A 16,593-nucleotide genomic window follows, 5' to 3' on the forward strand; every position below is an offset into this window, starting at 1 on the left:
CCATTCTTCCTACTGCTCAGGTTAACGTCTTAAGCTTTCTTCTCCTGTACCCTCTATCGAATTCACCAGCGAAGCCTTCCAAAAACCCAAAGGCAACCACTTCCGTCACTTTCACCGCAGCTTCATCACCTTCACGGCCAAGTCATCATCATCTCTTGCCTGCTGGCTCATGGATTCTAGCTGATCTTGCTGCTTCTACCTCTCAGCCCCGCCCTACTCTCAGACTTCTCTCCACACATCTGGAACGATCCTTTCAAAACCTAGGTCACGCTATAGCTCTTGTTTGCTCAGAACTCTTCCGCGTCTTCTATCACATGCAGGGAAAAGACCAAAGTCCTCCTAATGGCTTACCATGGCCTGCATGATGTAACCACCAGCCCCACACCCTCTTCCTTCAAGTCATTCCCGACCCTGGTGCTATTTCTTTCTCGGGCCAGGCAGACTTCCATTTCAGGGAGCTTTTGAATTTGCTTTTCCCTCTACGATATAGTCATATGGCTACTGTTTTATTTATTTCAGGTCTTTAAGCATCTCTTTATCAAAGCGGCCTTCCCTGGCTATCATACATAAAATAACAACTGCCCTCACTTTCTCTCCCTCTAGCTATGTCTCATCCCCTGATTCATAGTTCTATTAGCACTCAACATTCTCTGACATATCATATATGTCACACATACACACACACACACACACACACACACACACACACATATACAATAAAAGAGATATTTATTAAGCACTTACTTATAGTAGGAATGTTCTAGCCTATTGGGACTATGCTCAAAATGGACAAAAAATATAATTCTCTGTATAACAACAAAAAACAGTTTGAATTTTTCAAAGATGAATGGGGAGAAGTTAGAGTGAAGTCTAATGTAGTTATGGAGGTTTGGCTCAGAATATGTAATCCACTTTTCTTCTCTTGTGACTTCCCTTTTCTGTGGAGAGCCGAAAGCTAAAACAAATGTTTCTCCAATTCATGCTCAGCTGGTGATCCAGGTTTTATTCAGGTTCTATATCAGAGGCAATCACATGACACTTGAAATGTGAGCTGAGATAAATGGGATGTTGGGCACATATTTTATCAATGGGTGTTCTAGCAAATGTGGCAAAGTTCTGCTGCCACACTCTGTCTCTAAGGCTTGTTGATTTGGCAGAAATGGCTTCTTAATTCTAGAAAAGGTGGCATGATGTGGGATCCCGAAGCTTCCTGATTTTGCTACAGGAAGTTTCCTGACTGGAGCGATGTTGCTCCAGAACCAATAACTGCAGCTAATTTAGCAGCTCCGACTGAGGCAGCCCTGTGTTTATATGCATAAGAAGGGACGCCTCCGGATTTGACAAGCAGTTTCCTGATCATGGTAAGAGAAGCAGCTTCTTTAGCAGCCTGGTTCTGCGGTACAGACCTGGAAATAGATTCTGGAATTTCATCCTACAGAGTTCTATTCAACCATCTCAATTCTGAAAAGCCATCTGACATGCTGTAATAAATCCTTTTATTCAAAATTGTCTAGAGTGGAATCTGTTCTCTGCCTCAGAATATTGACCAATGTGAAACCTTAAGGAGAACATACTGAACACATAAAAGGATGGTTTTAAAGGGTGTTTTTTAAAGTAAATCAAATAATTGAGTTGAATAATAAGATGATCTCTCTTTTTCACTCTCAGCTATTTTCTGCTACTTCTCTCTATTATTGCTGTCTGTTACCTTGCCATTCAGAGGAAAGGTAAAAAAAAAAAAAAAAAGTAGACCATACAGGCAGCTATAATATCAGCAAGCAAATGTTCTTTTGATATGTAATGCTTTTATTTTTAGTTTTTTACTCTCCTCAATATGGTATATCAATTCAAGTCAAACTTATTTCCCATCTTATCATCAAGATCATCTTAGATGATCATCTTAGATTTTTCTTTCATTTAAAAAAGTCCTTACTGCTATGGGGCGCCTGGGTGGCGCAGTCGGTTAAGCGTCCGACTTCAGCCAGGTCACGATCTCGAGGTCCGTAGGTTCGAGCCCCGCATCGGGCTCTGGGCTGATGGCTCAGAGCCTGGAGCCTGTTTCCGATTCTGTGTCTCCCTCTCTCTCTGCCCCTCGCCCGTTCATGCTCTGTCTCTCTCTGCCCCCAAAATAAATAAAAAACGTTGAAAAAAAATTTAAAAAAAATCCTTACTGCTAAACTTGTTTCCTTTTAGTCCTCATTCCCTTTTTACTTTTGAAAAATTACACTTTTGTAAAAAAAAAAATCTTATTCAATTTCTTTACACCCCTCCCCTGCAAAACAGTTCACTATCTTTCCTGGTTCTTCACTCCCACCTCTTGCAAACACCAATCTGTTCTCTGTATCTATGAGCCTGAGTTTTTTTTCTGTCTCTCTTTTTCTTTTTTTAAGAGTTCACAAATAAGAAAGATCTTACAGGGGCACCTGGGTGGCTCAGTCAGTTGAGCATCTGACTTTGGCTCAGGTCATGATCTCACAGTCTGTGAGTTCAAGCCCTGCATGGGGCTCTGTGCTGACGGCTCAGAGCCTAGAGCCTGCTTTGGATTCTGTGTCCCCCTCTCTCTCTATTCCTCCCCCACTCACACTCAATCTCTCCTTCTCTCTCAAAAGTAAAGATCAAAAAGTTTAAAAAAAAAAGAAAGATCGTACAATATTTGTCTTTGTCTGGTTTGTTTCACTTAACAATGCCCTCAAGGTCAATCTATGTTATCATAAATGGCAATGGACATTTAGGTTCTTTCCATAGCTTGGCTATTGTAAGTAACGCTGCATTGAACAAGGCATGCATACATCTTTTCCAATTAGTGTTTTCGTTTTCTTCTGATAAATACCCAGAAGAGAATTGCTGGATCAAATGGTAGTTATCTTTTTAATTTTTTGAGGAACCTCCATACCCTTTCCCGTAGGGGTTGTACCAGTTTACATCCCCATCAACAATGTATAAGGGTTACATTTCTTCCCTATCTTTGCCAACATTTGTTCTTGTCTTTTTGATAATAGCCATTCTAACAGAAATGATGTCTTACTGTGGTTTTGATTTTCATTTCCCTGATGGTTAATGATTTCCCATCTTTCCATGTACCTGTTGGCAATCTGTATATGTCTTCTTTGGAAAAATGTCTATTCAGATCTTCTGCCCATTTTTTCAGTTTTTATTTTAATTCCAGTTGATTGATATCCAGTGTTATATTAGTTTTAGGTGTACGATATAGTGATTCAACAATTCCATACAGCACCCAGTGCTCATCATGACAAGTGCCCTCCTTAATCCCCATCACCTATTTCACCCATTCCCCCACCCCCTCTCCTCTGTTAACCATGAGTTTGTTCTCTACAATTAAGAGTCTGTTTCTTGATTTGTCTCTCTTTTTCTTTTTGCCCTTTGCTCATTTGTTTTGTTTCTTAAATTCCACATATGAGTGAAATCATATGGTATTTGTCTTTCTCTAACTTATTTTGCCTAGAGTTATACCCTCTAGCTCCATCCATGTCATTGCAAATTCTTCTACCCAGATTGTCTTTGAGCTATTGAGTTGTATGAGTTCTTTGTATATTTTGCATATTAGCCCCTTATCAGATATACAATTTGCAATAATCTTCTCCCATTCAATAGGTTTTCTTTTCATTTTGTTGATGGGTTCCTTTTTTGTCCAGGAGTTTTATACTTTCATGTAGTTCCATTTGTTTATTTTTGCTTTTGTTGCTTTTGCTTTTGGTGTCAGATTCAAAAAATCATCAACAAGACCTATGTCAAGGAGCTTACTGCCTATGTTTTCTTCTAGTTTTATGGTTTCAGGTCTTATATTCAAGTCTCTAATCCATTTTATGATCCATTGTGTAAGTAGTGGTCCAGTTCCAGTCTTTTGCACGTGGCTGTCCAATTTTCCTAACACCTTTATTGAAGTGACTGTCCTTTCTCCATTGTATGTTCTTGTCTTCTTAGTCATCAATTAATCAACCATGTATGTGTGTCTCTCTGTTCTGTTCCATCGATCTTTGTGTCTGGTTTTGTGCCAATATCATATTGTTTTAATTACTATAGCTTTGTAATATGGTTTGAAAGTAAGAAGCATGATGCCTCCAGATTTTTTCTTTTTTAAAATTTCCTTGGGTATTTGGGGTTCTGTGGCTTCACACAAATTTTAGCATTGTTTGTGCTGTAAAAAATACCACTGGGATTTTGATAGGGATTGCATTGAGTCTATATATTGCTCTGGGTAATATGGATATTTTTAATAATATAAATTCTTCAAATCCCTAAGCACAGAATATCTTTCCATTTATTTATGTCTTCTTCAGTTTGTTTCACTAATGTCTTGTTGTTTTAAATATACAGGTCTTTCGCCTCCTTGGCTAAATTTATACTTAGGTATCTTATTCTTTTTGATGCAATTGCAAATTGCATGAATTTCTCTTTCCGATAGTTTGTTATTAGTGTAAAAAACACAACAGATTTTGTGTATTGATTTTTGTATCCTGCAACATTACTGAATTTATTAGTTCTAGCAGTATTTTGATAGAGTACTTAGTGTTTTCTATATATAGTATCATCTCATCTGCAAACAGTGACAGTTTTATTTGTTTGTTCCCAATTTGGATGCCTTTTATTTCCTTTACTTGCCTAATTGTTCTGGCTAGGACGTCCGATACTAGGTTGAACAAAAGTGGTGAGAGTGGACATCCTTGTCTTGTTTATGATCTTAGAGGAAAAGCTTTAGCTTCTCACCATTGAGTATGAGCCAGCTGTGGGCTGGCTATAAATAGTCTTTATTATGTTCAGGTACATTTCCTCCATACTCACTTTGTTGTGAGTTTTCATCATAAATGGATGTCAAATTTTGTCAAATGTTTTTTCTGCATCTATTGAGATGATTATATGATTTTTATCCTCCATTCTGTCAATGTTGTGTGTCACATTGACTGCTTTGTGGATATTGAAACATCCTTGGATCTCTGGAATAAGTTCCACTTGACCATGGTGTAAGACACTTTTAGTGTATTGTCATATATGTTTCGATTTACTCATTATGTCTTCTCCCCCAGCTAGAATGCTAGAACATAATCTCCATCAAGACAGAGACTTTGCTTCGTTTATTACTCTAGTATAGTGCCTATAACAATGCTTACTATATGTAAGCACTCCAAAAATACTGAATGTGGGACGCCTGGATGGCTCGGTAGTTTAAGTATCGACTCTTGGTTTTGGTTCAGGTCATGATCTCAAAGTTTCATGAGAGCCCTGTGTCAGACTCTGCACTGGCAGCACAGAGCCTGCTTGGGATTCTCTCTCCCTATCTCTCTGTCTCTCCCTTCCCCACTTGTGCTATCTCTGTCTCTCTCAAATAAATAAATAAACAAAAAAATATTGAATGAGTGAATGAATGAATGAGCAGATCTACAAGGGAGCAATAAACCACAACATATCCATCCTAAGAGATTTTATGGAGCCATTAGAAACATTTATAAAAAAAAAAATTGTAAGGGGAAAGCATACACAGTAATGTTAAATGAAAAACAAAAGCAAAAACAGAAGAGATAGAACTACTTCAGCCAAGAACATAAGCTCACATGGGGGAAGGAAACAAAACAAGTTGAAAGGAAATACCCTGAAATATTTACAGCAGAGTTTGGGTGGTATATTTTGGCCCCTTGATTCTTCTGCTGATTGTGAAGAAGCCTGGAAGGATTGGGATAGGTCATCTGGTTCAGGCGTACTGTAGCCCTGATCAACCGTAAAAAGCAAAATTAGATGGGCTTTTCATTTTACCAAGGAGAGAAGGTCAAACAGAAGTCAAGAGCACCTTAACATTTATTCCACACTCATAAAGGCCATTATGAGAATAACAGGCCATTTGAGACAGGGAAGAAACTGATAGTGGTAAAATAAATTTTTGCCTCCTTTAGCATATGTTCACCATCATTTCAAGGGCTTCCAGAATTTCAGGACTTGCCTAAGTCTGATCTGAACCACAAAGCAGTCTCCTACCTTCCATACTCTATCTAGGTCTTAGGAGATGACTCAAGATCAAAAGAATCCTCTTGAGTCCCCCATGGCATTAGACCAATTTTCTGGCATCCTTTCTAAAAGCTACAAGTAAAGACTTGTCATGAAATGTGTTGTAAAAGGGTGATGAGAAAATCAACCAATTAATCCATTAAACATGAACACCTATTTTGGCTTAGAGAAGATACAAAGGGTTAAAAGATATCACCTTGACTTCAGAGAGCTTGCAATTTATTCCAGTTGGTAAGATACATAGAAATTGGATGGAAATAAATGTGGTTACTGCTAAATGAGATGTGAAGATGAGAAGGACAACAGTAATTCTGAGAAGGGAGAAGAGAAGGAGTTAGGGACAAGCCCTTCCAAAAACTTGGCATATGAGCTGATCCTACTTGACGACTGGGATTTAGACAAGAAGAAAATAGGTAAGGAGTTCCAATAGGCCAGGCAAAACCAGTATGGGTAAACAACAGACAGCACATCTGGGCCCAGGAACAGACTCTTGTCTTAAGAGCGTTTCAAGTAAAGCATTTTCATCAGAATTATATCAACATATTCATTTTATCTAGGTAAATCTTTGTCCAGTTGGCAATGTTAAATCATTAACAACATTTATTTCTTTTCTTTTTTTACCCGTCAATCCCTTTCATCTATTTCACCGATCCCTCTGCCCCCCTCCCCTCTGGCAGCCACTAGTTTGTTCTCTATAATTATGAGTCTGTTTTTCTCTGTTGTGTTTTGTTGTTGTTTGCGAACAATATTTTTCATTTGCAACTCACTCTTCCTTATGAATTATTTCTTTTCCTTGAACAATTTAAAATGAAGGTAAGACGGGCTTCCTGGATGGCTCAGTCAGTTAAGCATCTGCCTCGTGATTTTGGCTCAGGTCGTGATCTCACAGTTTGTGAGTTTGAGCCCCGCATTGGGCTCCATGCTGACAGTGTAGGGCCTTCTTGGGATTCTCTCTCTCTGCCCCTCCCCTGCTCGCGCTCTCTGTCTCTCTCTCAAAAAATATCCCCTCAGACATTCTATAAATTTCTCTGTTGTCCAAATTGTGATGCACATGGACTGAAAATCCAATTCTTCTATACACTTCTGACTTCTTTGTGTCTTCCAAAACAAAGGTCCATACCACTGGTGGAGCAAAAGTCCCGGCTGCAAGCATCAGAAACAGACTCTGGTTGACTTAAAAGAAAAGCATTTCTTAAAAGGATCTGAGGGTAACTCACAGAATCACCAGAGAGGGCTTGAGAGCCAGACTAGAGGCAGGAGCACTGGCTCAAAACAGACAGCAGAACCAGTCTAATCTGGCTACCCTGACTGCTCGAAGCACCAGGCTCCACATTTGCTCTACAGACTCTCCTGGCCCTGGACACCGGATGCCAGGAATCAGACCAGCTGCAGTTGCCACCAACCACCACTGTGGTCCCTGTTTCTTTGCTTCCTTACCTCTCAATTTTAGAAGTTTGTGGTGGGGGTGTCTGAGTGGTGGGGGTCACATGCCTGCCTTCTTGCTGCAAGAGATCTTGGGGAAGCAAATGGAACATAGCTCCCACCCAGGAGATAAAGGTGGAGGAGCCCTCCAACAAGGGAAGGGGCATCATATGCCACGCTATCAAAAAGAATGATAAATGTCCAGTAGAACATCAGAAGATTAGACAGAAAATATCCTGCCCCATTCAGTGGAATAACAGATGTAGCAGGGGCCACAGATCCTGGACCTTTATTTGGGGGCTGTTAGCCACAGAACTCACACATTGACTTCCCTGTGTTCCTCACCACACAGCCAATTATCCATGCAGCTTCTCAGGCCGTAAGCAAGTTACAAAACGAACTAAATGATCCAAAGTGGAGATGCATAGGTGATCCTCTTCCAGGAGTGGCTTTTAGCAAATTTTATAATCAAAGTGTTTTCTATATCTAGCAAGCATCCTGTATACTGCAGCGGAATAACAAACAGAATGCCTTCATTAATGTTGCTGCTAGAGTACTTGAGGCATTCAGATTTAAGTGGGTAACTGCAAAAAAAAAAAAAAAAAAAAAAGATTGTCTTTAAATCAGAGTGTTTCTCTGAAGAAATGTTTTTAATAGCTCTCATTTCAATATGTATTATTTCATGTATTTTTAAAAATCATAGAGCTTAAATTAACGTCATATAGTCATTTATATTTAAGGATACTCGATACTAAATGTAATCATAAGTATTTTATGTGTAAGACACACGTGGCAAATAAAAACGATTCTCGATATTAGCGAATTCCCATAGCAGCACACAGTCACAGAGCTATTTTTATACAACCCAAAGTCCGTGGAATGCTAAACCTTAGGATTTAGAGTGATCTTCATGGTCCTATGCTCAATAGAAGCTACTGTTCCAAGCCTCCAAAATACAAAGTATTTTAGAGTAGTCATAAAGACAATTATTTTATAGTGATAGCTTTCCAAATGATTTCTCATGTCCTAGATGCTGGTTCCTTCTGTAGATGTAGAGTTATTTAGTCATTTCCTCATGTATATATATATATACATCCTTTGGGGATAATCTGTAGTTCAGTCGGCCACCTGAGCACACTCTTCATCTCCCTCCTTCAGGTCCCTAAACGTAGCTATTTGGTCTCTCCCCATCTAACCAAGATGCTTCTGGTGCAGCCCAGACTGAAGGGTGAGCAATGGACTAAGGGACCTCAGGGGAGAAGGGGAGCAGTTTCCTTCCAGAGTCTTGAGTCTTCCTAAGCTTTCCGATGTTTAGTGGTTCACGTCAGAATTCTACTGAAGGTTAGGCAGTTGTTATGGGGATTGCCACAGTTGAAATCAAACGGCTCTTGGAACCAAGAATTCAGGAATTCAGGAACTTTTCAGAGTTAATTTGGAGTCATGGACTACCACAACATCTATCGTTCTACCAGGGTTTTCTTTCAGTAACTACTTAATGGGAGTGTTTATCTCAGCCCTGCATTTCCCAAACAGAGCTATTAATCAGACCCATCTCTATATCCACTGTGAGTGAGACAGGCATAGTTCAGGCCTTCGGGCTTGCCAGGAGGGCAGTAAGCCACTTGTTTTTCTTGGCAGATATCTTTGTCTGCATGTGGTTCCATCTCTTCTTTCCTCAGACCACAAGATTCAGATTCCTTGGAGCCTAGAGGACCCTCAGAATTTCCTTCACCTTGGCTACACTCTGTAGCAAGTACCATATAGTTTAACCCTTCTTGGTTCTTGGTTTCCATTAAAGCAACTGACGTAACGTCACCTGAATTCAAACAGATCACACTGCCATCTTCATCTGTGAAAAAAAAAATGTAGAAGTTATGCTAGTATCTATTTGACTTCTGTATCTGTAATATACAGACTGTACAGGAATTGTAACAATGCCAACCTTACGCATGGGCTCAGCAAGCATTTATGAGGGCCACCAAGAGAATACAAAAATAAGCAAGACATGCTCCTTGTCCTTGAAGCTATCATAGTCTCGTAGAGGAGCAGAAACATTACTATAGATGACAAGGTGTGCTGTATGTAATAAAGGAATATGTAAAAGGTGGTGAGAGCTCAGAGATGATAACTCTACCAAACTGAACAGGTCACCGCCTTGGTGATAGGAATTAAGTGCCCTTATGTTGGCTTTTTTGTCTGAAGTGCTTACGTTTCCATCCCGCTGGCTAAAATACCCCCCTTTAAATTAAAGATTAAGTAATTTAGTCATTTATTAAGATAATATTTATCGGATGCCTACCACGTGCCAGGCTGTGTTCTAGGTATCGATGAAGCAAGAATGGACAAAACAAAGTTGTCCCTCTTTGGGGTTTACATTCTGATGGGAGGAGACAGACAATAAACTAACAGACAGCTAAGCCTATGTCAGGGGGTGATGAGCACTATGAAGGAAAATTTGGCAGAAAAACGGAACGAGAAAATAATGGTGGGGGTGGAGGGGGCTGCTATTTTAGATGAAATGTCAGCGAAGTCCTCTCTAGCAAGGTAAAATTCAAGTAGAAACCTGAATTAAGTGAGAGAATTGGACATGTGGATATCTGAGGGAGAACATTCAAGGAAAGGAGAACACCAAGTATGGACTGGTGTGGCTGGTCCCCCTCAACTATCTCCCTGGGATAAGGTGCGTTAATACTAATTAGCAAATACATACACCAGCATGCTTATGACCTCATAGGGCTGACAGGGAATGGGTAGGCCTGGCAAGTTTTGATGACAGAGTTGAGGGAGAAGGAAAATAACATGAAAGATAATAGTGATTATTATTGTTGTTGTTAACATAGAGCACGTACTACATACCAGGCACTGTTCTAAACTATATACATATAGGGGCGCCGAGGTGGCTCAGTCGGTTAAGCGTCCGACTTCAGCTCGGGTCACGATCTCACGGTCCGTGAGTTCGAGCCCCGCATCGGGCTCTGGGCTGATGGCTCAGAGCCTGGAGCCTGCTTCCGATTCTATGTCTCCCTCTCTCTCTGACCCTCCCCCGTTCATGCTCTGTCTCTCTCTGTCTCAAAAATAAATAAACGTTAAAAAAAATTTTTAATAAAAAATAAATAAATAAAATGAATAAACTATATACATATATTTACTCATTCTTCTATTAAATAAATGCTAGTATTATCCCCCATTTAACAGTTAAGGAAACTGAGGCACAGAGGGGCTAAATAATTTGCCCAAGGTCACACAGCTGTAATTTGAATCCAGATTGTGTCCCCATATTCACCCTCCCCAGTGGGAGGGCAGAGCTGCTGTTCTCTGTGAGGAGGAATCAGGTGGGTGGGCAGTGTGCCCTGTAGGAGTCCTTGAAAGACACTCTGGACATGTGTGTGTGGGGTCAGGGCGGCAGCAGAAAAATGGGCAGCCAGAGGGTAATCGGCCTTCTTCACAATTATGCTCATATTATTTTGTCTTCTTTACTTACAGACTGACCTTTTTACAGAGAAAAGTACAAGAACTCTTGCTGAAACCTAACAGCAGAGCTTCTGAAACATTTCACAAGATTCTAGGTAATCAAAAGGGACAAATACACAATCTAAACATAAATATATAAATGTGTATTATGGGGATGGTTTTTGATCAGTGCTTTTCAACTTCTGAGTGTCAGTACCTAAAAGAAAAATTTATGATCAGAAATATTACTGTTCTTGGGGATGCCTGGGTGTCTCAGTTGGTTAAGCATCTGACTTCAGCTCAGGTCACAATTTCATGGTCCATGAGTTCAAGCCCCACGTAGGGCTCTGTGCTGACACTCAGAGCCTGGAGCCTGCTTCTGATTCTGTGTCTCCCTCTCTCTCTGACCCTTCCCCTGACTCATTCTCTCTCTCTCTCTCTCTCTCTCTCTCTCTCTCTCTCTCTCTCTTTCTCTCTCTCTGTCTCTCAAAAATAACCATTAAATTTTTTTTAAAAAGGAATATTACTGTTCTTTCAGAACATATCATATTTTACAAATCAGAAACATTTCAGGCCACAGATGATGCTCCTTCCTTTGTCCTTATCATCCTTCCAGCAAAAGAGCATCCAAATGTGTGTCGCTAAGGAAGGTGACACCTGCATTTAGCCCTGATGTACATACCCAGGCTGGGTTTATTTGGAATGAATTTAAGTGGAAATATGAGGACAAGAAACAACTTCAAAGGACTAAGGGAGGTACCATTATACCTACTTTTTGCCAATGGAATTTAATGGATCTGCATATTTATCAAGTTCCAAACCTGACCTACGAAGCATATTTTATTGTAAGAGCTTGTGAACTCTGTCCCTGCTCTGTCTCACTAGGTGCATGTTTCTTTTGCAGAACTTCCCACTGGGCTGAAGGACACAATGGCTGAGCTACAGGCTCACAGACTCCTTGTCATCATTTCATGTTCCTCTTCATCCTTCAAACATCATCATAGCATATTGCAAACCACATGGATAGTCACGTAGTGTTATAAAATATCTCTCCCATAGAAATAACTTTATCAGATGCCAAGGTTCGTTAATGCCTAAGTGCTGAGTATCTATGGAAACATCCTGCTGTTATGATTATGGTCAATATGTACTAAGAGCCATTGAGAAACTCGTAAGAATAATTTCCTACATATGATAATAGCCATCAAAAATATCAAAAAGTGATAGGAAGAAATAATAGATTTAACTCTAAATAGTCCAGTGACCCAGATTGAGGAAAGTAGGATGTTCCTGAAGGGCTTAAAGAAATTAGACTAGGGGCACCTGGGTGGCTCAGTCGGTTAAGCGTCTGACTTCAGCTCAGGTCATGACCTTGCGGTTCGTGGGTTCAAGCCCCATGTCAGGCTCTGTGCTGACAGCTCAGAGCCTGGAGCCTGCTTCGGATTCTGTGTCTCCCTCTCTCTCTCTGCTCCTCCCCTGCTGGTACTCTGTCTCTCTTTCTCTCCCAAAAATAAGTAAACAAAAAAATAAAAATAAAAAATAAATTAAGCTAAAGGAAAGTTTAGAAAATTTCAAAACTAAACCTACAATATAGGTCTAACTGCTCATGTTATCAGATGCTTCATTTTCTTAAGTTTAATTCATTAAACAGCATACTGGGAAACTTTCTACCGATACATGATTTAAATTTTTTTTTGCCTCTTGTTATTTCAAAAACAATTTTTATACGAGGCAAATGAACTCTTCTTACAAATTCTGGCACCGTGTGTCAAAGAAAAATCATTAGCTAACTACTCCACTGGTTTATAGTACTTAGAGCAATATTTAGTAACTTGACCCTGGCAAGCTTTCAGCAATTAGTACATCTTATTGCATAAAGAACTTATGAAAGATGGTGGGGAGGAGGGTGTTTTGTTTGTTTATTTTTGTTGGAAACGAAATAGAAAGCCCACAGTTCAGACCTTAAAGCAGAGATCCTGAACAAAGATAGCATGTGCTCAGCAAGTCTTTCTTTAAGAGGGAAATATTAAAATAAAGACTTCCAAGCAAGACAGGGTATTTACAGACGAGACATATGCCGGCTGACTGGCTATGTTTAGAACAGCAGAGGAGCATTTAGATTTGTTTCCTGTAGAACTCTCTGGGACTGATGAGGTGATGTTTACAAAAATGTTTGGATGAAGTCACTGGGATATTTTTACTAGATGCCCAGATACGTTACTAATCTTCTCTCCCTATCCCCTCTCTACCCCATTAGGTCAGTAGGACCATAGGATAGGCATGGTATTATAGCTCCTTGTAAGCCTACCCCCCCTTTTTTTTTCCAAAAAAGTCTTTCCAATGACTTTCTTATCTTCTTATGTATCTCCAGTAATAACAGTCAAGACAGACGACATCTTCCTGCTTTGCTAAATATGCCCAGCAGTCTGCAGGGCAGTAAACTATTATTAAACACATTCTCTCTTATTAAAAAGGTAATTAAGTTTAGGCTTCCCTTGAAGGCACTGTTTTGTGATTTCTATCCTTTGCAAATATGCAAACTCTGCCTGGCAGTCTATTTCTTCTCTCTGCCCCTTTTGCTCAGTCGTATCTCCACAACCAAAAACTTTAGTGATTCCCATATCCCTTTCCATTCCTTATCTTCTGGATTTACATTCATTGTAAATAACTGAACAAGAATTTCTCTTCTACTAAAATTGAATTTCTGTCCTGGCACAGAATTGCTTGTTTCTGGCTAAATTATCAAAGTTTGGTTATATTCCCTGTTAAGCTCTTCCTGCTTCGTTATTGTGCATGTTTGTCTGCTTCTCTGTTTTTTGAACATTCTTTAAAATTTTAATTCAGTCTGCCAACCATGTGGCATCTAAATAACCAGGATAAACTGGTGTATCTTTTCTAGCAAGCCACAAGTCATAAGTTCTTTCACTACACCTAGCTGCCCAGCACACTATTAATAACAAATTGGGGAAAGAGTGTGGGTATGTTCCTCACCATAGCCACGTCTCTGTGAAGGCTGAGAGCAAAGGTTCTGGAACAGAAGCCATACACCAGCCCCACCTCAGCAGTATGACCGTTGGCAGGTTGCTAAACCTTAGTCTTCTCATCTATAAAATGGTGATATAATAATATCCATGTCATAGGGCTGTTGTGAGGATTTAACGAGTTAACCCACATAGCACGGTGAATGACACATAAAAAGTACTAAAATAAGATTAGCTAATATGACAATTAAAAGCCATTCCCTTAGGGGCGCCTGGGTGGCGCAGTCAGTTAAGCGTCCGACTTCAGCCAGGTCACGATCTCGCGGTCCGTGAGTTCGAACCCCGCGTCAGGCTCTGGGCTGATGGCTCAGAGCCTGGAGCCTGTTTCCGATTCTGTGTCTCCCTCTCTCTCTGCCCCTCCCCCGTTCATGCTCTGTCTCTCTCTGTCCCAAAAAAATAAATAAACGTTGGAAAAAAAAAAAAGCCATTCCCCAAAAAAGTTTTGTTCTTCGTATTTAATGTGAGCATTGGTACTTATCTCGGCCTCACGGATGAGCTACGTAATGCAAGATAGTAAAAGGTCTTAAGTGTTCATAGAGACTTCTGGTAGAGGCTAAGGTAAAGCTCAGATCTCGGGCCCTCCTAAACCCATCATGGCAGCCTCTATGATTTTTATAGACTGTCTGCACACGTTAGAAGGAAAGGATTCCGTAAGTAAAGAGTGAGATTTAAAATACAAGTCAACTGTAAAATCCTTACAGCCCTCTGGAACTCTTTACTTCTGCAGCATTTGACCACTCCCTCCTTCATGAGCCTCTCTCTTTTGGATTTGACAATACTCTCTTATGACCTTCCTGTCCCCTTCTGGCTTCTCTCGGTCCACCATCTTTCTTTGTCCGTCGCTAATATATTTATTGGCTGTTCCTAGGTCCCATCCACCGTTCACCTCTCTTCTTATTTTATACACCCTCGTTGAATGACCTCATCTATACCCTTGACTTCAACTACCTGTATTTACAGGACAGACCTTTCAGCTGAATACTAGGCTTCTTCACTTATCCCATAACCAACTCCAACCAAACACGTGCAAAGCTATTCTTCCTGCTATGCCCCCCATCTTTGGAAACAGCACTACTCTTTACATACTTTCACAAATCACTGGGACTCACCATTGTCTCCTCTCTCTGTCACTCAATTAGATGCCAAGTATTACAACATCTACCTCTGGCCTTCATTTCCTCCTCTCTACACCTATTATCATTCATTAATTCAGTTTCCATTAATTTCCAATTTTTTACCTGGTTATTTATGCACAACCACTATCCCTCCAATTTCATCACTTGCCATCCCCCCCCTCCTGTGTGATAAACTACATGCAGTTTTGTGAACACCCCCAATCACTGTTATCCCATGCCTTTCTACATATTGTTCCTTCCACCCTGAAATATTATTTTTCTGACCTCCCTGCAAAACTCAGCTTGGAAATAACCTCTTCCCAGTGGCTTTTATTGACTCTCTGACACACAGTATGGATTTGGCATCCCTCCTCTGGAGGCCCACAGAACATGGATTCCCTCTCAATGGCAATAGAGAATGCCTCCTGGATTTCTGAAAAAGATACAGCATAAAGTCATCCACTCCCTGAATCCTTATACATCATCTCACTTATAAGAAAAAAAAAAGTATAAAAACTGACCAGAGAATCTATATCCCACTCATTTCTCTAGATTACATAAACTTTATCTCTAAATCCAGCCAATACATATATAAATATATATAAATGAACATTTCAGTCAATGGTTGTATATGCCTATAAAATATCTAAAAGCATATAACCAAATTGCTAACTATGGCTAGCATCAGAGAGTAAGAATAGGGAGGAAGTAGGAGACTTTGCTTTTTAGTCTGTTTAGATCATGTTATATGCTTTTCAACAATAAACAAAAATCACTTTCATAACAAAGATCCTTAAAATGTAGACACAGTTATAAAATAATATAGCAAGAGGAGTTACTATGAGCAATTGCTGGAGAAATTCAAAGGAAAACTGGAAAGGACTCAGGAGTCATTTTGACGATTGATGTAAAATAACATAGAAACTATTTTTTAAGCCCTTAAAAAGATAATAGTTGTGCTTAATTTTGGAAAGTCTACTAAAAGGATATTCACAAACAAATTCAAATCTGAGTCTTATCAGTTAAGTGCTGCTTGCAGAAGTAAGAGCAGTCATCTAGTTGTGAGGATACCAAAAGTAAGAACGAGGCCGGGCAAGAGCAGGTTCAAATGGCATCAGCAAAACACTAGGGATAGAGACATCATCCTATGACAAGGAGAGCCAATGAAAGCAGCACTCCTATTAAACTTTATATACAAAGTTAAAGAAACTGACTCTAAAGTTTCTCAAGGGAAAGAAATATTCTTGCCTCCTTTTTTTTCCCTTAAAGCAAACCCACTGGAATACATTAAATGTAGGTGCTTAACACTATGCCTTGCAACAAGTCAGTAAGTATCTGTTGAAATAATTTTTCAAAATTCTTACCGAATTGCATTTAGAAAAATACGTTAAGTAAACACTTAGAAAATGAGAAGGACTTGATAGTGTCTAGAATGGGTTACAATCTGTTTTTCCTTATCCTGTGTGATCGTCACCCAGGCACGTGTCTGTACAGAAACCCCCAAAAGGCTGGGGCTGCTGCAGCAGTCGTAACCCCTCAGGGCTCGGTCA

The 16,593-nt window shown here is 39.9% G+C and overlaps 1 protein-coding gene across 5 annotated transcripts in view; it reads right to left on the minus strand.

Annotated features, from left to right (window-relative positions):
• Positions 1-5,422: 5,422 nt before the first annotated feature.
• Positions 5,423-16,593, minus strand: part of ROS1 (ROS proto-oncogene 1, receptor tyrosine kinase) — a 126,580-nt gene continuing 115,409 nt past the window's right edge. For all 5 annotated transcript variants that reach the window (XM_045057951.1, XM_045057948.1, XM_045057946.1 and 2 more), the window contains exon 44: positions 5,423-9,286. In XM_045057951.1, coding sequence (XP_044913886.1) covers positions 8,976-9,286 — 311 coding nt within the window. In that variant the 3' untranslated portion in view covers positions 5,423-8,975. The remainder of the gene's footprint in view (positions 9,287-16,593) is intronic.

Source organism: Felis catus, chromosome B2, assembly GCF_018350175.1.
Source record: "Felis catus isolate Fca126 chromosome B2, F.catus_Fca126_mat1.0, whole genome shotgun sequence".
NCBI lineage: Eukaryota > Metazoa > Chordata > Mammalia > Carnivora > Felidae > Felis > Felis catus.